At 34.5% G+C, this 21,594-nt stretch overlaps 1 protein-coding gene and 2 pseudogenes across 2 annotated transcripts; all 3 read right to left on the reverse strand.

Annotated features, from left to right (window-relative positions):
- Window positions 1-1,048: 1,048 nt before the first annotated feature.
- Window positions 1,049-9,238, reverse strand: LOC125191939 (cytochrome P450 714C2-like; annotated as a pseudogene).
- Window positions 9,239-16,763: 7,525 nt separating this feature from the next.
- Window positions 16,764-18,607, reverse strand: LOC125196748 (cytochrome P450 714C2-like; annotated as a pseudogene). The gene is made up of 4 exons (XR_016128661.1): window positions 18,476-18,607; window positions 18,010-18,114; window positions 17,567-17,920; window positions 16,764-17,216 (listed from the first exon to the last, which is right to left on the reverse strand). The product of XR_016128661.1 is annotated as a cytochrome P450 714C2-like (transcript).
- On the reverse strand, window positions 18,510-21,120 carry LOC125196746 (cytochrome P450 714C2-like). Its single transcript, XM_048095360.2, has 5 exons — window positions 20,835-21,120; window positions 20,537-20,763; window positions 19,778-20,028; window positions 19,356-19,710; window positions 18,510-19,104 (listed from the first exon to the last, which is right to left on the reverse strand). Exons 1-5 carry the CDS (start codon window positions 21,100-21,102, stop codon window positions 18,679-18,681), a joined length of 1,527 nt encoding a protein of 508 aa, XP_047951317.1. The 5' UTR covers window positions 21,103-21,120; the 3' UTR covers window positions 18,510-18,678.
- Window positions 21,121-21,594: the final 474 nt, after the last annotated feature.

A 21,594-nucleotide genomic window follows, 5' to 3' on the forward strand; every position in this document is an offset into this window, starting at 1 on the left:
GTAGTGAGAAAAGACTTTCCAAGGATTTCTATTAAGTTATACTCCCTACATCCCAAGGAAGATAACCTCCTTTTTCTTGGACGATACATGAATTTATGCAGTTTTATTTTGTGTATTGAGTGGAGAGAGTAAAGTAACATTATAGAGAATAAAATAGAGATAAAGATATTACCTTAGTAATGAGTCATCTTGGGTGGGACAAACCAAAAAGGAATTCAATGAGACGGAGAGAGTACAATTCTCTTATTTATAAATTAGGACCATATGCGATTCGACCTCATAATACATTAGGGAAAGAACCGATAAAAATAATCCGAAATGAACCTATAGAAATTCTCGACTCAAACTTAATAATTTAAATAAATTGTTTCCACAAAATAAATAATTAAATAACTGAATTTATGTGGATTTTCTACAATATTCGAGAGATGCGTATAATTTAAAAGAAGAGATTTTGACACCTTTATTAATTAATAAAGTCAAAAGACCTGAGCTTTTACGAATAATTAACTTGATTCTAGAAGAAGATTTGTGTTTTAAGTCCTGATCTACTATTTGTAATTCCGATATATAGTCAAAAAGTATAAAGAAGATAAATACTAGTACATGTTTGTGTTAAAATGACAATCCCTCTTAAAATGACAACGTGACACCACTTATACAGCAATATTATAAACGCTACACAGCAATATTACAAACACTACATAGCAATCTATAGATTGCTGTATAGTGTGTCGGATATTGCTGGACAAGAAATATTGCTGGTTAAAGACCAGCATATTGTTGACCGTCTTTTTCCAGATTTTTATTTTGCCACGTGGCAGCTAATTATTCGTCCACATGTACAAATGATTGGCTAGGAATGATGGCATGGTGTTATTTTAAAGGGTGGTGGCGCCCTAACATGCCCCTACTAGTACAATTTTAAATCACCCACATAACCATTTATATAAATGGCTACAAAAGAAGAAGAAAAAACACTTATATGCGTACAAACTTATTTGAAAAATGACCAACACAAAAAGCAACTTGTTCGTACTCTTCTTAATCATATCTTGTTAATTAAAATGTGAACTCCATGCTTAGGCTCTATCATCATGGTCATCTCTGGCTTATGAACATATTTGGGAGACAAAGTGAAGGAGAAGTTGGAGATGATTAGAGCCATGAGGTACTTAAGCTCCACCATGGCCAGATGTTGCCCGACGCACACGCGCTGTCCAAATCCGAACGGCAAGTAGCACTTGGGGCTCTTGCAAGCACCTGAGATCCCATTTCGGAACCTCTCCGGCTTGAATTGGAGAGCATCCGGACCCCATATGTCAGGGTCCGTATGCAACGTGGCCACCACGGTCCACACGTTCACGCCCTTAGGCACGTGCACGTTCCCTATCTTCCAGTCCTTCGACAACTCCCTACCCAGGGTTGGCGCCGGAGGATACAACCTCATTGTTTCTTGAATCACCATATGTAGCTGCAAATATAAAAAAATATATAAAAATCAAACTAATTAGGGGGTCTTCGGTTTTCAAAATTGAATCTCAGATTAAATATTTACTGTGTTTATTTCATGAGATTCAATCTCATAACTCAATCCTAGATGGATAATCATGGAATAATTAGTCATAGCTAATCCACTGTGACTAAAATAATCTCATAACTCAATACTACTAGATAGTATATTATCTGGGCCTAAGTATCTAATTATAAAATGATCGTCGGATCTAACCTGATTCATCTCACGCAGCATGTCTACGTTAGGGATTCGGCCCCGACAGACTTGCTCCACTTCTTCCCGAATGCGCGTCTGCCACTCGGGGTTGGATGCTAACAACATTAAACACCACGAGGCTGAAACAGCAGATGTCTCGAAGCCAGCTAAGTATATGTTTCTGCAGTTATCAACGATGAACTGATCCATCGCAGATGTTGTTGAATAAGTCCCCTTTGCTCCTTCAACAAGAGTTTGCAGCAAATCCTTCTCGTATCCAGCTTCTTCTCTCTCCTTTACTAGCTTCAGTATTGATGTCCCGATTTCCTTCTCCAAAGCCCATATCTTCCTATTGCTCTCTGTCGGAAGATGCCTATATATAATATAACTCATGCATGCGTGTTAGTATTTTCTGCTTAATTACTCATTAATTATAAGTACTAATATAATAATTATACCTTAATCCGGGAAGGCCGACACTATTGAATTTCTTGGACACAAGCTTTTGGAGAGCCTCAAGCTTCAAAAAAATGTCGAGCCCTTTGGCATAATTACTCCCAAAACAAGCTCTTGAAATAATATCTCCCGAAAATCTTTTCAAATAACTGTCGACAGCGATGTCGACAACTCCACCATTGTTGCATTCGACTTCTTGCTTCCAAGTATTCACCACTATGTCCGCCGACAGTGATTATTCCCATCATTCCCTGCATCACTAGTAGTTTCTTCACCCAAAAATACAAAATATTCTTTCCATCCTAAATTAGAGAGAAAATAGTTTTCTAAATTAGATACTAGTTCATAATTTTAAAATGATATACTAGTTCATGTATTTTAAGGGACAAAGGGAGTAAGTATAGTTCTAATTCCAATTATGTGTCCTAAGGAAAGTGGGTGATTTCTGTAATTTACTACTTACCCTAACTTTGTCCATGAACAACTCGGGAGCAATGATCTTTCTCTGTCGTGCCCAGATCGCAGCGTTGGACGTCAAGATGCCCTGCCCAAGAAGTGGACCAAGTGTTTTCTGCTGGTAAGCAGGCTTTCCTAAGTCCTGCGACGTCGTTGTTGCGATCTCCTTCACCATATTTGGATCGCTCACGTATACCACTTGCAGATTTCCCATAGAAAACGTGAATAGTTTACCTAAAGAGGAAAAAAATTAAATTTAATGTGGATGTATTTAGGAATGACTGCTGCATCATATATTATACTTATACCGTATTGCTTCCTCCATTGCTCTAAAAATGGGAGCACCGAGGCAGTGTTATGGAGGGCTGGCGGCCCAGATTCGGAAGCTGCGTTCGCGGCTGCATCCCGGGATTTCTTAATCTCGAGAAGGTTGCCGAGGAGGATCTTTGGTGGAGGACCGTTGATTCCTTGTTTCTTCAACGCTTTTTGTACCTTGCTTGGTTTTGCCACAAGAGAAATGTAGAGGTGGACGATGAATCCTAGCACCAGAGCAAGAATTGTAGAGAGCAACATTTTCCCTTGCTAGAAATTAGAAAACAACAAATGCTAGCAATATATTTGGTGATGAACTTTTTTGTGTGTGTATGTAAATATATAGGCGTTGGACGCCGTCATATGCCTTCATGCTGATTGACAATTTGACAGCCTTCATGCTGATTGACAATTTGATACAGTGGTAGTAATGATTCATCTTTTAATATTGTCAAAAAGTAATTAATCATTTTCAATATTTTAAAAGCGACAGAACTAATGACAACATATGGAACGGAGGTAATGATAAAATAAAAACTTATATATTATACAAACTAATATCACGCATGTGCTATACACAGATTAATATATTTTAAAAATATTAATTTTTATATTTTAAATTAATTAAATAAAATTAGAATCAATATTAACCATGAACAATATGAGTAACAATTTTAGTTATATGAGAATAAAAAATCTATACAGAATAAATTTGAAACAAATCACATAATATAATATTTAAATATTAATGAGTAGGAAGATAAAAATCTATCACAATAAAGAATTAAACACAATGGACATTTTTAAAACTTATTTATACACTAAATTAACTTTAAAATTAAAATCAATCACATTATTATAAACTAAAACCTTCAATTCTTCACAATCGTCGCTCTTCAACGGAACTTATAGGTAAAATAATTCGTTTGTCATTTTTAATATCGTCCGCCTCACCTAAAACTACAATAAAATAAGGAACAAAATCAATTAGCAATGCACAAAATCAATAATCAATATGTATTAAAACGATAATCTGTAGAGTAAAGCATAAGATGAGACCCATGAAAGTACACAATCGAACAATTCACACCACATGCATTCGATGAAAGGATAAATAAAATACCTAACACATGGCAGAATATGTGTGAAAATTATGAAAGAATTCTCCTTGATGACCATGTTTTTTTCTGAACAACATGATATAGAATATGCTCTATCGCAATTGCATTATAGGAGGATTGAGGAGCTAAGGGCCCTCTTTGCTACAGCGGTTTCAGCAGGATCACCTGCACCCCAAAATGGTAAAGGCACACTTCGTGCTACACCTGATCGAGTTACAAATATCCGAACTCGGTTTAAGACCTTCCTCTCTGAGGCTACTGGATTTTATCATGATTTGACGTTGAAGATAAGATCTAAGTATGGCCTCCCATTGGGATATTCTTCTAATGATCCAGAAAATCAGATCCCAATGTCATCAGAGGAACATTTCTCCTGCCTCAAGGAGGATCGGATCTTAAGGCTGGGATAGCAGCACAAGTTTCAAGAGCTGCAGATCAGCAATTTCATGTAAAAGCATAAAGAGCATCGCCGTCTGCAGTCTGCATGTTACCAAATTCCAATAAAGACCTAAACCAAAGCTATCTATACAGAATTAATTGGATTAAAGACACATACATCATCCAACTCATACATCATAACCATTTTGTTCAACAGCCCAAACGAAATGCAAGAACAATTCACTGCTACAATATTGCCATACACGATGAAAGAATGATTCCATGCTATGTTTTCCAATCTATCAATAATCATGAGCTTCACTGAGCAGTTATACGTGAATAAAATATCTCACTCACTGCACTTAATCACGTATATTATCATACATTTAATGGCCTTTAAGTATATATTTGATTTAATATAATTTTTTAAATTAAATGACAGTCTTGTAAATTTCTTCAAAACTCCCCTTTTATATATTGTATAGATTCTAAACTCTTCAACACAGCTTCAACACAGTTTCAATACAATATCAACACAGTATAAAATTTCAAGATTTTAATGTCAACACAGTATCAAGACAGCATCAATCATTGACTATCGTTGAAATTCTGTTAACATTTTTCTGTTGATGTTTTTTTTGATCTGTTGACATTTTTCAATGGTCTAGATCATAATTTTGAGTTTGTACGATATTTAGAATTTTTATTTGATCACATCCCTAGAGTAGTATTAACTAATTTATCCATATAACCTAAACGTTATGTCAACTTTAGTATTAACTAATTTATCCATATAACCTAAACGTTATGTCAACTTGTGTAACACATGTCTGATGCACAAACTATTAATTTAAACTCGCTCCGTCTTCTATGTTACAGGTTTTTATTTTGGTTTGTCCTTTATTAATTGTCCCACTTCCATTTTTCTACTTTTGGTAATGGACCCTACTTTCCACTAACTCAATTTCACTAATATTTTATTAGAAGTGTAAAACTAATACTCCCTCCGTTCTCCGAAATTCGTCACCATTTGACCTGACACGGTTTTATGAAATGTAATAGAAAGTGGGTTGAAAAAGTTGGTGGCATGTGGGTCCTACTTTTATATATTAGTTTTAAAATAAAATGTGAATGAGAATGAGTTAGTGGAATGTGAGGTCCATTACCAAAAATGGTAAAAGTGAAATGTTACAAATTTTTAGGAACGGACCAAAAATGAAATAGGTGACAAATTTTCAGGGACGGAGGGAGTATATAAAAGTTAACTTTTATAAAAGTTAACTTTTTTGTTGGTGTGTATGTAAATTGTCTATAGGAGTTGTATTAATGGTTAAGTTGTGCATGCATTTTCGCAGGTTACATATTAGTTATAGATAAATTGCATTTTATATTGCTAATTTTTGCATTTTAACATAAATTGTCTACAATGCAAAATAAACTATATATAAATGCAATACGTCTATATATAAAATGTATATTAAACAGTCAATATCTAAAATGCAAAACTCAACAATAAAAAATGCAATCTGCCTATAATTAAAATGCAATTTGTCAAAATTCACCAATCACCTTTACAAATGTATATTGCATTTTTGTATTTAGAATATTGCATTTTTTTGTGCCACGTGGCAGCATCTGATAGGATGTACGTTAGCACTTTAAAATTAATTAGCATATTAGTATATCCCTATAACCTAAACATAGCATAAGTGTAGCAAATGTGCGATGCACAAAATGTCTGATTTAAATTTTGTTAATCGAAAAATAAGCAATATCAACGTTCATAGCATAAAATAATATACTCTCTCCGTCCCCCATAATTTGTCACTATTTGACCCGGCACGGGTTTTAAGAAATGTAGTAGAAAGTGAGTTGAAAAAGTTAATGGCATGTGAGTCTCACTTATATATATATATTAGTTTTATAATAAAATGTGAGTGAGAATGAGTTGGTGGAATATGCGTTTATTACCAAAAATGAAAAAGTGAAAGGTGACAAATTTTGAGGGACGGACGAAAATGGAAATAAGTGACAAATTTTCAGGGACGGAGAGAGTACTACTTAAATAAATATATAATGTAATAATAAAAATAATATAACGCAGTAACATTATTTGTGATAATAAAACTACAATCAAATTAAAGTATACTAAACTAAAAAGTTAACAATTTTAATAAAAATGTATTAGTATTATTATTATAAAAAAATATTCACATAAACATAAAAGGTAAATTTATTATTATGTTAATTAATCATCAGTGTAGTGAAAATATACATTATGATTTATTTTATATAATCAAAATATTAGGCAATGACTTGATCACCTACATAATAGCCCATGATTATTAACATATTTACATATGAAATACTCCATATAGTTTGTGTATTTAAAATTATTTTTGTTTATTTTAAGATTTTCATATATGTATTTTTAAATTATTAATATTGTACTATTAGTAAGTATGTTTCTCGACACGGTCCAGGGCTAGGTATCATATACACAGATGCACAAGGTGTAGTCTCCATCATGGACACATCACCCGATTGGTCCAAATACGGAGCCGTCATATCGGAATGTCAACAATTACTAGCTCGTAACTCCTTTTTGTACCCTCCCTTTATGTTGTGGTCTTTTATTCCAGATTGTATCGTTGAATATTTTTAATCAATCTGCCGTTGTTTCTTCGTAAAAAAAAAAATTATATTGCCTTGGTCTAGTTGGATGCCATCATTTGATGAATGTGCAATTATAAAAATAAAATAATAATTATACTATATAATTATTCATATAGTAAATTTAATTTAAATTTAACAGAATTTAAGGTGGTGTTCGGTTTAATAGATAAAATAATACTAAGATATAATCTATGATTGAGTCGTGAGATTATTTTAGTCATAGGGGGTTAGCTATGACTAACTATTCCATAATTATCCATCTAGGATTGAGTTGGAGGACTAAATCTCATGAACCAAACACATTACTAGTTTAATCTCGGGATACAATCTTGCAAAACGAACACCCCATAAGTTGTGATCATTTTTTTGGTTCATGTAGATTATAATATATATTAAGCAAAAAATAACCCCATTAAATTTGAAATGTGTAACGGAATATGATCACTTTATTTATTATTCACGTGTAATTTCCAATCTTTTGGTATAGTTTACCTATTTAATTATAATGATATATTGCTTCTTTTAAGAAAAAATAACTATGTTTCTATAATTAATATATCTAGTTTGGAAGTGAAAATCTATTTTATTTTTATTTGTTGTAGCAAGATCTGCACCTTTGCCAATTGAGCTGCCCACGCGGGTATTTTACTTTTATTTGTCAAATAATGTAATGGTAGCTAGGATATACCAAATCACGTTTACACTTTGGCACGCCATTAATTACTAATTCATACGCAGACAAATTTATATTGTACTAGATCAACAGTCACGATGAATATATATAAATTGGCAGAAGTAACATGTTTTAAAATTTGAAGTCAACTTAGCCACGCGATGAATATAATTGGCAGAAGCAACATGTTTTAAAATTAGGAGTCAACGCTTTCTGTATCTTGCTTGGCTTTGCCACCACAGAAGTGTAGAGGTGGACGATCAATCCGAGCACCAGAGCAAGGATTGTAGAGAGCAACATCTTCCCTTGGTAAAAATTTAGAACCAACAAATTTTGTTGGTGTGTATGTAAATATATAGGCGTTGTATTAATGGGGTTTCAAATTATTTTGCCTTGGTCTAGTTGGATGCCATCATTTGATGAATGTGCAATTATAAAAATATAATAATAATTATTATAATTATTCATATAGTAAATTTAATTTAAATTTAACAGAATTTAAGCTGTGATCATATATTTTGTTCATGTAGATTATAATATATATACTAAGGAAAAGAAAAACCATTAAATTTGAAATGTGTAACGTAATATATGATCACTTTATTTATTATTCACGTGTATTCACGTGTACGCGTGTGTGTATAATATATATATATATATATAGAGAGGTGTATTCATATGCTTTTCCTATTTTATATGTTTTTTCCTTTTTAATCTCAACCATTCATTCTTAACATTCAATGCCCAAAATTAAGGCCTGATTATACATTTTTTATTAATTAAAAATATGGAAAATGGCTTTTTAGGGAATGACAATATTGGTGGTTATGGAAAGTCCATAATTTTCTCCTCACCAAATATTGCATCGGTTTTTTTCTTCTTCTCCCAGATTTTTTTTTTCTCTTTCATCGTTCTTTCTTCTCTTTCATCTTTCAACGTTAGTTCTTCGGTAAAAATCCGGTGGTAAAATCGTGCATTATAAATTAATTTTTTTAAATTATTTGTTTAGTTATATGCATTTTAGTGTGCACAATGTATAACATTAATTTGTTCTATGGTTTTTTATACATTATTCCCTGTATATTGTACATTATTAGGCAATAATTTATAATTATTAAGTTATCTGAAGCAATTACCAGTTTTGTGAAGCAAACATTTTGTACCTACATATCCAAAACTTTCTAAAAACACCTAGTTCAGGAGTATCCAAAATATTTAGTACCAAGAAATCCAAAACATTCTAAGATATCCAAAGCATTCGAACCCACAAATTCAATGTCCATCGTGCATTCCCTGTATAGGTGGTCAACCTTTTTCCCTCGTGCCTTCCTCTTTTCCCCATCTTCATTAGATGTACTAGCCTCTACTGTCTGTTGTTCCCTAAGTCTCTCCCTAAATTTGTGGGCAATTGCTAGAGGCAGAACATCGTCCACAGCCTCATCTATAGCCAATCTTGGATGTTTGGTCGCTGCAAAAACGAATAAGTAAACAATTTACATTAATGCATAATAATAACTGACTAATATACATAGCGGACTTTATAATAATGTTAATGACCAGTACAATAATGCAGAAAATGCTCTACAAAATTTCAAAAATACGTTTACAACTTCTACAAACATTAAATTAGCTATGGAATACAGTTGTAATGCCAAAAAACATCAAATGAATGCACCAAGACTATTAAATAATGCATGAAACTTTTTTCTAGCAGCAATAAAGAACAATAATGATGAAATCCAAACAAATAATTCAAATTATGTATTGAATAATGCTTAAAGATTTGCAACCAACATCAATAATGTTGGTATCCAACCGAATAATGCAGATAAATATCTAATTAATGCAAAAACCACAGAAACCACACCAAATTAGTCTGCAGACCCAACAAAATTAACACCTTAGTTTCGGAGTCGTGGATTAAAAACAAGAACACCAATTTCATGTCGATTTCATCCCCAAAACTTACTGTCAGAACACATACCACTAACAAATCAACAATAAACTTCCAATTTTGCATAACCCAACATCTAATACTCACAATTTCACATTTTATCTAAGAAATCGCGCTAAAAATTGGAACTTTTTAAGCGTACCGTGGATGGAACACCGATATGAACAGTGGACCAAGGGCGCGCACGAACTGCAGCGGGATCTTCAACACTCGGAATCGTCGCCGGTCGAACCTTTTCACGGTGTGAATCGAAGTCGCGGAAGTCCTAGGGTTTTCAAAGGCGGCGGCTAGGGTTTGACGGATGTTGAAGAGGAGAGGAAGTTTTTTGATCGTGGTGTGATGGATGGAATGACAGAGGAGCGAGAAGGTGAAAGGTCTATCAAATTGCCGCTTAATTATCGGACCTTCCGTTTCCAGACAGTTTATGTTTACTATTATACTCTGGTAATGCACGAAATTAGACCAATAATGCAGGACGGGATTAAATTCGATTTTTTAATCTGGACCCTCCACTGCTTTCATCCAATGGATGATATTTAAAAGGAAATAGTATCTAAAGGGGTGAAAGTAGTTTAATGCTCCCCTATATATATATATATCATATATATATATAGAGGCATGTTAGGGTGCCACCACCCCTTAAAATAACACCATACTACTATTCCTAGCCAATCATTTATACACGTGGACGAATAATAAGCTGCCACGTGGCAAAAAAAAAAAAGTTGAAAAACTCGGCCAACAATTTGATGGTCTTTATACAGCAATTTGATGGTCCAGCAATATCCAACACGCTATACAGCAATCTATAGATTGTTTTGTAGCGTTTATAATATTGCTGTATAAGTGGTGTCACAGTGTCATTTTAAGAGGGGTTGTTATTTTAACACAAACCTATATATATATATATATTATGTACGTACGTAATTTCCAACATTTTGGTATAGTTTATATTATAATGATTGGGGCACACTATGGTACCACCTTAATTAAAGTGACAATATAACACCATTTATAGCCATCCGATCTCAAATATAGATGGTTGAGATTGAATTGTAGGAATAGAGTACGGATTGCTTGGTTATTCACAAATTGTTGCTTACAAGGGTAATTCTGTCTTTTAGCTGAAATTAAAACTGATATGGGAATAGAAAATCCCGGTATCCACTCCGCAATAACTCTCTCCCACTAAATTGAAAACTGAATCGACCATTCTCTATCCCCAATTGACCTTTCTCTCTCCACATCATTAATCACCTACCGATTTCATTCCTAAATAACAATAAACCCTAGGTTGATGCTTGTTTCACTCAACTGCGGCACTTTTTGCTGGCGGCGCCGAATGAGCATGGCGGTATATATATCCATCACTAGTTTGACTTCCATTGCAATGAAGCTCTGCATTGTTTTTTTTTCCGTCACGTGAAATTCGTCGTCCGACATTGCTGCCTGCGAATGATCCTTTGGTTCGATTTCCGATTAATTAATGCTTAGTCTGATTACTTAGTGATTATTTAAGTTTTATTGAGTATTGATTGTTGTTATATTCCTTATTTTCGAACTGCTTAAGCAATCTAAATGTTGTGTTTGTTTATTGATTCTGTTGATTGGTTGTTGCTTCTATAGCCACGTTAATTGCTTATTGCCAGAACGGACCGTTGTTGGTTTGCATATTAATGTATTCAAAATTGCTTATTTATTCCTAGTATTTGCTTTGTTTGTGGTTGCTTATTTTAGAATCTATAATTGATGTATAATTAATCAGTTTCTGAATTGCATTTGTATTACTCGGTTTTTGCTTGTTATGTCGTAGAAATTGCTTGATCAAAGGATTGCTACATTTAGAACTTATTCGTACTGGGTCAGATTCTTGTGTTGCAAATCTCGTCTGGTATGGTTTCTTATCAGATATATGTCTCTTGTTTTGAAAGTCAGGATGATGTTGGGTATGGTTCCTACAAACTAATTATGCTTGATCGAGTAGTAATTGCTTGGCTCTATTATATTGTATGCTTGGTTGAGCCTTAGTAATTGCTTTGTAATTGCTTGATCGAGCCGTGTAATTGCTTGATCAAGCTGGGTTCTATTATATTATTTGCTTGATAGAGTTGTAGTAATTGCTTGGTTCTAATATAATGTTTGCTTGATCGAGCTGTAGTAATTGCTCCAATAAACTTATGACGCTTGATTGAGCCTTAGTAATTGCTTTGTTATATTATGTTTTTTGCTTGGTTGAGCATTAGTAATTGCTTGGCTCTATTATATTGTTTGCTTGGTTGAGCCTTAGTAATTGCTTTGTAATTGCTTGATCGAGCCGTGTAATTGCTTGATCAAGCTGGGTGCTATTATATTGTTTGCTTGATAGAGTTGTAGTAATTGCTTGTTTCTAATATATTGTTTGTTTGATCAAGCTGTGTGCTATTATATTGTTTGTTTGATAGAGTTGTAGTAATTGCTTGGTTTTAATATATTGTCTGCTTGATTGAGCCATAGTAATTGCTCCAACAAACTTATGACGCTTGATTGAGTCTTAGTAATTGATTTGTTCTATTATGTTTTTTGCTTGGTTGGCAATAGATTCAGTACAATTTGTAAATCTGGTGAGGTGTGATTGCTTGACAGCACACAAAGTGGAGGCTTTTTGCAACTAGATATGACATTGTGGTTGAAAAACCGGTATGCGCCATGCAAAAAAATTAAGATGAAAATGCATATTGCAATTTGCATGTTGAGTTAATTTTTTTTTTCTTGCTTGCAGACCACCTTTTTTATACAGTTTTTGGAGCACAGCAAGTGTGTGAGCTATGGACGGATGCTGAGAAAAGCTATACCTGAACACCTTGAACTTAAGTGGAAAACAAAAGGCATTACCAATGAGTGTGGAGTGTTCACTATGCGACATATGGAGACGTATATGGGACTAAAGTTAATGATTGGAAGTGCGACCTTACTAACAAGCCATCTAAGTCATTCTAGTTGCAGCTTGAAAAATTCCTCACAGCTATGATTTATAGTAATGAAAACAAGTTCGTGGATTACATGACGAGGACAACAACAAGCCACCTTGAATAGGCACAAAAGAAGGGACCCGTTGATGTTGAAAAGATGGCTGCAGAGTACCCCAAACCTTGAATGGTGAATGATTTTGTTTTAGAAAAATGAAAATAACTTTGTTCTATTTTGAATTTGTTAGGGATATTGGTTTGTTTTGGTGTAGTCATTGGTGGCTTTAGAATTTCTTTTTTGGTTGTGCCTTTTGCATAATAACATGCATAGAATAATATGTTGGAACACTTAAATATAGGCAAGCAAAATAAAGTACTAATGATTTGCAAACCAAGCAAATGCTACAACGTAGACAAGCAAAATAAACTTATAAACCAAGCATTGTGTAACACGAATTCAATGAAGATTATGAAAGTACATCAAGCACTAGTCAAATAGAATTAATTACAAATTGACATGTTATATATGTTAAACAATTCGAAAAGAAGAAGCAAGCAACAAAATAAATGTAACCAAGCAATATGATATTAGAAATATCTAATACCTTCTAATACAAGTAATCTGTTGCATAAATTTTCTGTGTTAATCATAAAGTGGGATGAAGCAAAGCCGTATTAAACCAGATTAATGGGTAGTCGAATTGTATTGATAGTATGTGAAAGACCTCTAGTAAAAACCAATACAGTATAAAATGTCATGCAATATGTGATTAATCATTTTGGTTAGAATATTATTGACGAATTCGGAATACAGACCACTGATAAGTAATTTTAAACTAATAATTAAGCAATAATAAACATGTAACCAAGCTCACTGATATTCTACAACTGAATTTAAATAAGAAAGCAAAAAACTAAATTAAGAAAGTAATCTATCACAATGATATACAACTGCGCATTCAATGGTCAGCAATAAAACTAAAGTAACTTAGCAAACTGATATACGTAGTTCAATGTAATTATTGACTATTTTTTTTCTTTTTGTTTGCCACAATTCTTAGAGTCGTGGTGACATAATTCACGACATTCACACAACTACGCTTTGGTTTGCTTTGCAACATAATAGGCTTCTCTTTTTGCGACACAAGACGGTTGCCAGAGTCGCTGCACGAACCTTTGGTCCTCACCACATCTAGTGGCTGAACTTCAACTACATTCGGTCTTCCAATGAAATAGAAATCTTCAACTCTTTTCCTTTTCTCAGTAACATGCAAAAACGGGGAGTTGCTCTTTATTCTTTTCCCAAAATCTTGCATTACGACTGAAAATACTTCAATGGTTTCAACAACAAACACTGTCATGCAATTTCAGCCCCATAAGTAAGCAACAAAACATATTTAACTATGCAATCTTACTTATGAATTCTGTATGGAATAATACAACAGATCATACTCTAAATTACTATAACACATCAAATATAAACTCCCTGAGATTTAGTCACAAATTCATAAACTTCATTTACGAATTCAACTAGGAAGATACAAATGCGATACTTCATATATCAAATTCTTGAAATCGATTTCACATATCAAAATTCACAATTACACAATTACATAAAATTGGAGCACATATCAAAAACCAACAAACTGTAAATATACAATTAGAAGTGCAGTAAGTACACAATTAGAGGTGCTTCTTACCATCTGCAAAATCAGTGAAAGGGACGTCAGTGGGAGCATCATTCTCCATGGATTGATTGATGACTGAAGATTGAAGGAAGAATTACAGAGATTGAATATCCACTGAAATTGAAGAAACAGAATGAAAGTGCTTCTTACCGTATGCAAAATCAGTGAAATGGACACCATTCTCCATGGATTGACTACTGACTGAAGATTGAAGGAAGAATTACAGAGATCAGAATGAAAATAGCGCATGAGATTAAAATAATTGCAAAGATTGAAAATAACGATGGAGGTTTTTTTACTAAAGATTTGATAGATTAATTCTGAGAACAGAAGAAAGAGGGAAGGAGGAAAGCACCCTAAGCTAATTTAACGAATAACACTACCATGCAATTCATGATCCATAAGTAAGCAATACTAATTATTTAACCAAGCATTACGAACTCTCCATGGTGTACGAAAACAACTCATGACACAACTCAATACATTTACGAAATTAACCGAGAAGATACAAATTAGGTAGTTCAGATATCAAATTCATGAAATTTGGTTTCAAATATCAAAATTCACAATTACATAATTACATGAAACTGAATCACATAGCGAAATCATAAAATTGTAAATGCACAGTTACACGATTACAGATGATTAATCAGGGAGTTCATCTATGTAATTCACGATTAAACGTGTTTCTTACCGTCTGGAAAAGCAGCAAAACCATCATTCTCCATGGATTGAGTGATGATTGAAGATTTAAGGAAGAATTATAGAGATTGAAGTCTGAACGAAATGAAAGTAGCGCATGGATGAAAATGAATTACAGATATCGAGAATAGTGATGGCGATTTTTTGCTATAGAATTGATTGATTAATGCCGAAATAGAAGAAAGAGAGAAGAAGAAAGACCGTGATTTATGTTTGAGCAAAAACTGCTTGAATGTGATTTCCAGATATATCCTTTTGCATTTTTTAATTAATTTTTTTATTAATTTGACTCTGCCAAGTGGCAGGCTAGCAATGAATCTGGTCCAAAATCCAACAGCTCTAGTTGGTGGTACAGTGTCACCCAAAAGAGCGTTGTCATCTTAGCATTTCCCTATAATGATATGTTGCTTCTTTTAAGAAAAATTAACTATGTTTTTGCAATTAATATATCTAGTTGAAAGTAGAACTTTATTTTATTTTTATTTGTTGCGGTAAGATCTTTCCTTTGCCAACTGAGCTGCCCCAGCGAGTATTTTACTTTTATTTGTCAATAATGTAATGGTAGCTAGGATATACCAAATCACGTTTACACTTTGGCACGCCATTAATTACTAATTCAATACACAAACATAATTATATTGTACTAGATCAACAGTCACGATGAATATATATAAATTGACAGAAGTAACATGTTTTAAAATTTGACAAATTTTAACCAAGGGTTAAATTATCCATAGGGTCAGGGTATAGTACCCACAAGATTATCCTAGTGAACCTTGTGTTACTGAGTCGGTACTACACCCTAGCCTTATAGATTGCTAAACCCTTGAAAAATGGATATAACTTTCTATCACTTAGTAAAAAAATTATATCTACATCACATACAAGGGCATATATATTAAAACACATTAATGTTACATTATTGACATCTATATATGCATTTGGAAAACAGGCATATGGTTCAACATGAACCAATAATAAGATTACTATAGTAGTCATGCAGGAATTTGGAAAAGGAAATAAATTGTGTTGGAAACTGATGGTTTTAAATTTTAATAATCTTATTTCTTATAATTATGTACCACCATTTGACTGGACTACTCTGTGGGTGCACTGTGGATAGAAAATGAAGAGAATGTTCAAAATGATTGAGAATAATAAAGAATTTCTGAGTAAAGTAAAATATATTCTTGATACTGGGCCTTTCAAGAGTTTTGATATTGAATCTTTCCATTCCTTAGTTAATGGGCTGGCCGACATTTGATTTGTGTTTGGGCCGGGTTTGTGGAAAAGGATACTTAATATTTTAAATAAATTGCTTCTACAAAATAACACAAAATTACGAATTAAATAACTGAACTTATGTGGATTTTAGTACAATATTCGAGAGATGCGTACTATAATTTGAAAGAGAAGATTTTGACACCTTTATCAATAAAGTTGAGAGATTCAAAATTTGGCGTGAAGTTTTGTATCTTAGGAATTGTTAACTTGATTCTAGAATAATACTAGTGTTTTGAGTCGTGATCTATCATTTGTCATTCTGATATATCATAAAAAAGTATAGAAAAAATAAATACTATTACAATTCTGAATCACCCACATAACCATTTGTATAAATGGCTACAAAAGAAGAAGGAGAAAAAAAACACTCATTTGCGCCCAAACATAAGTAAAAGAAAGAAAAAAAAAAAGCAACTTGTACGTACTGATCTTAATTATAACTTGTTAAATAAAATGTGAACTCCATGCTTAGGCTCTATCAAAATGTTTATCTCTGGCATATGGACATATTTGGGAGACAAAGTGAAGGAAAAGTTGGAGATGATTAGAGCCATGAGGTACTTAAGCTCCACCATGGCCAGATGTTGCCCGACGCACACGCGCTGTCCAAACCTGAAGGGCATGTAGCACTTGGGGCTCTTGCAAGCACCCGAGATCCCATTTTGGAACCTCTCCGGCTTGAATTGGAGAGTATCCGGACCCCATATGTCAGGGTCCGTATGCAACGTGGCCACCATGGTCCACACGTTCACGCCCTTAGGCACGTGCACGTTCCCTATCTTCCAGTCTTTCGACAACTCCCTACTCAGGGATGGCGTCGGGGGATACAACCTCAATGTTTCTTGAATCACCATGTGTAGCTGCAAATATAAAAAAGTATATCTATGTAAAAAAATCAAACTAATAAGTATCTAATTATAAAATAATGGTCTGATCATTAAAAAAAAAATGGATAAGGAAGCTTTTTAATGTTATTAAAGGTTGCTAACTTGTGTGGTTAATTATACGTACTACCAACACTTCATAAAGTGTTATTAGTGTTAGTGTCCCAACTAAAATTAAGGTACGCAAATAGAAGGTTCTAAAAAGCAAAAGATTAAGATGATTTTGCCATCAATTTAGGGACGTCCTAAATCATGGTTATTTTAAAAAAAAATTCAAACACTATTACTTGCATCTCAATTTTTGTGTTTTTTGTAGTGGATCTAACCTGATTCATCTCACGTAGCATGTCTACGTCAGGGACTCGGCCCCGACAGACTTGCTCCACTTCTTCCCGAATGCGCGTTTGCCACTCGGGGTTGGATGCTAACAACATTAAACACCACGAGGCTGAAACAGCAGATGTCTCGAAGCCAGCTAAGTATATGTTTCTGCAGTTATCAACGATGAACTGATCCATCGCAGATGTTGTTGAATAAGTCCCCTTTGCTCCTTCCACAAGAGTTTGCACAAATTCTTGCCGTATCCAGCCTCTTCTCTCTCCTTTACTACCTTCAGTATTGATGTCCGGATTTCCTTCTCCAAAGCCCACATCTCCCTATTGCTCTTTGTCGGAAGATGCCTATATATTTATATAACACATGTGTAAAGAGGAATATTAATTTCTGCTTAATTAGTCATTAATTTTTAGTACTAATATAGTTATTATACCTTAATCCGGGAAGGCCGACACTATTGAATTTCTTGGACACAAGCCTTTGGAGAGCCTCAAGCTTGGCAAAAATGTCATGCCCTTCACTATTCTTAAACTCCATGCTGAAAAGAAATGCATCTATTAATAAGGAACGGAGTGAATATCAAATAGTTTGAGTTAAAATTTTGATATTCAAAATTTCTCCCCGTATTTATTAGTAATAATTGACCAATTAAGTAATTTCCTAAGTGGGCCCCGCTATATCACAATCGTGTATATTATATAATTAAAATTAAATTGATTAAAAAAATAAAATAAAGAAGAAATGAAATAGTGAGACTCTTCCGATAATCTACTGTAGGTGTTATTTCTTAGTTAAAATACGGAATAAAAAATAATTGAAAGTGGTGTTGCCTATAAATAGTTAAAAGATGGATGCTCTAGATTCCTAAAAATTCAAAATTGCATAGTAGAAAAAATTACCGCGGCGCGCGGCGTAGAGATGAAGCCCAACACGTTTGAGATACTCAATACAGAGCTTAGGTGCCTCCATTTATTCCGGTGTCATACATGTAGTATCCACATAAAATATCCACATAAAATGTTAACCAACACTCAATAGGACACACTTACTAAAAAGAAAAACCAGCATAAACAAAAAGCTAACTTGTGCTTTCTGATCTTAATTAAATCTTGCTAATTAAAATGTTAACGCCATGCTTAGGCTCTATCATGGTGGTAAACTCTGGCTTATGGACATATTTGGGAGACAAAGTGAAGGAGAAGTTGGAGATGATTAGAGCCATGAAGTACTTAAGCTCCACCATGGCCAGATGTTGCCCAACACACACACGTGGTCCAAACCCGAAGGGCATGTAGCAATTAAGGCTCTTGCACGCACCAGAGATTCCATTTTGGAACCTCTCTGGCTTGAATTGGAGTGCATCCGGACCCCATATGTCAGGGTCCGTATGCAACGTGGCCACCATGATCCACAAGATCACGCCCTTAGGCACATGCACGTTCCCTATCTTCGTGTCTTTCGCCACCTCCCTACTCAGGGATGGCGTCGGGGGATACAACCTCATTGTTTCTTGAATCACCATGTGTAGCTGCAAACATAAAAAAAATATAAAAATCAAACTAATATTCCCTATGTCCACAAAATAATGACTTATTTACAATATTTAATTTTAAAGACTCATTTACTTTTTATATTTTTAGTAAGTGGACTCATACTTTGCTGAGTATGTGAACTCAAATTCTATAAACTTTTCTATCCATTTTTCTTCACAAAATCATTCAATTTCTTAAAAACTCACAACGAATCAAAACGGAATGTAAAACTATGGTCTCATCTAACCTGATTCATCTCACGTAGCATGTCTACGTCAGGGACTCGGCCCCGACATACTTGCTCCACTTCTTCCCGAATGCGCGTTTGCCACTCGGGGTTCGAAGCTAACAACATTAGACACCAAGAAGCTGAAATGGCAGATGTCTCGAAGCCAGCTAAGTATATGATCCTGCAGTTATCAACGACGAACTGATCCATCGCAGACGATGTTGAATAAGTCCCCTTTGCTCCTTCAATCAGAGTTTGCAGCAAATCCTTCTCGTATCCAGCTTCTTCTCTCTCCTTTACAAGCTTCAATATTGATGTCCCAATTTCCTTCTCCAAAGCCCATATCTTCCTATTGCTCTTTGTCGGAAGATGCCTATGTATACACGAGAAAGATTATGTTTTGCTTAGTCCATTAATTAGTCATTATATATATGGTATACCTTAATCCGGGAAGCCCAACAGCCGTAAATTTCTTGGACACAAGCTTTTGGAGAGTGTCAAGCTTCAAGAAAATGTCACGCCCTTTAGTATAATTACTCCCAAAACAAGCTCTCGAAATAATATCTCCCGAAAATCTCTTCATGTAACTGTCCACAACGATGTCACGAACTCCACTGTTGTTGGCTTCGATTTCTTGCTTCCATGTATTTACCACAGTGTCGGCCGATTCAGTGATTATGATCATCATCCCCTGCATCACCATCCTTAACTTAGTACTTGTATTTCCTTGACCCTAAAAATGCAAAATAGTACTCTATCCGTTCCATTTCAAGTGATGAATATGTTACTACCCCATTTAAGTACAGTAAATGATACTCCCTCCGTCCGGATAATTCGGGTCACTTTGACCGGGCACGGGTTTTAAGAATTGTAATGAAAAGTGAGTTGAAAAAGTTAGTGGAATGTGGGGCCTACCTTTATATATTAGTTTTATAATAAAATGTGAGTAGGAATAAGTTAGTGGAATATGGGGTCCACTACCAAAAATGGTAAAAGTGAAGTGGGACAAATTATGTGGGACGGACCGAAATGGAAAACTGGGACGAATTATCTAGGACGGAGGGAGTAATTATTGAATTAAGTGCAGAGAAATTAAAGTACGAGAGAGTAATTAAGTATTACTTTAAAAAATGAAATTGATCACTTATAATGAGACAACTAAAAAGGGAAAGTCGAGATCACTATTCTATTTTACTTACCCTAACTTTGTCGAAGAACAACTCGGGAGCAATGATCTTTCTTTGTCGTGCCCAGATTGGACCGTTGGATGTCAAGATGCCCTGCCCAAGAAGAGGGCCAAGTGTTTTCTGAAGGTAAGCAGGCTTCCCTAAGTCGTGGGACGTCGTTGTTGCGATCTCCTTCACCATATTCGGATCGCTCACGTATAGCACTTGCAGATGTCCCAGAGAAAACGTGAACGTTTTACCTAAAGGGGAAAAAGAGGTTAAATTTGGATGCATGAAGCTATCTAGAATGAGTTCTGCATCATACTGATACCGTATTTCTTTCTCCATTGCTCTAAGAATGGGAGCACTGAGGTGGTGTTATGGAGGGCTGGCGGCCCAGATTCGGAAGCCGTGTTCGCGGCGGCTGCATCCCGGGATTTCTTGATCTCGAGGATGTTGCCGAGCAGGATTTTTGGTGGAGGCCCGTTGATCCCTTGTTTATTCAACACCTTTTGTATCTTAGTGGGCTTTGCCACTAGAGAAACATAGAGGTGGACGATCAATCCCAGCACCAGAGCAGCAATTGTAGAGATCAACATCTTATAATTTCCTTGCTACAAAATGGGTATACATATTAATGGGATTTTAGATTATAAATAATGGCATAGTATAGTTGGATCATGCGAGTCATTTGACTTTGTGTTGATTGACAATTCAACATAGTAACTGTGAATCCTTTTTTAATGGCTTTTTTAATATAAATATTGGAATGGTCCTAGATGGCAGTCATTGTCTTCATGTGTTGATTGACATAGACATATAGTAGTAGTAGAAATTAATCCATTTGTAATTGGGAGCAGCCTTGCTGCCTCTCACAATCCAATAAAATAATACTCCCTCTGTCCTATTAAAAATGCAATGTTTTTCTTTTTTTGGTTGTCCCATTAAAAATGAAATGTTTCCTTAAATGGAAACAACTCTATCTCTACTTTTTCATCTCTCTCATTAACTCACAAAACAATACTACATAAAATCTCGTGCCGATTCTCAAATGTTGCATTTTAAGTGGGACGGAGGGAGTATATATTTAT

This window comes from Salvia hispanica, chromosome 4, assembly GCF_029641045.1.
Source record: "Salvia hispanica isolate PSC_SH4W2 chromosome 4, Shi_PSC_v1, whole genome shotgun sequence".
Taxonomy (NCBI): Eukaryota; Viridiplantae; Streptophyta; class Magnoliopsida; order Lamiales; family Lamiaceae; genus Salvia; species Salvia hispanica.

Coding starts and splice junctions, on each gene's coding strand:
- LOC125196746 (XM_048095360.2), bottom strand. CDS start 21,102: ATGTTGATCTCTACAATTGCTGCTCTGGTGCTGGGATTGATCGTCCAC. Junction 20,029..20,536: donor TGTTCTTCGACAAAGTTAGG/GTAAGTAAAATA, acceptor ATGGTGATGCAG/GGGATGATGATCATAATCAC. Junction 19,711..19,777: donor GTTGGGCTTCCCGGATTAAG/GTATACCATATA, acceptor GTGTATACATAG/GCATCTTCCGACAAAGAGCA.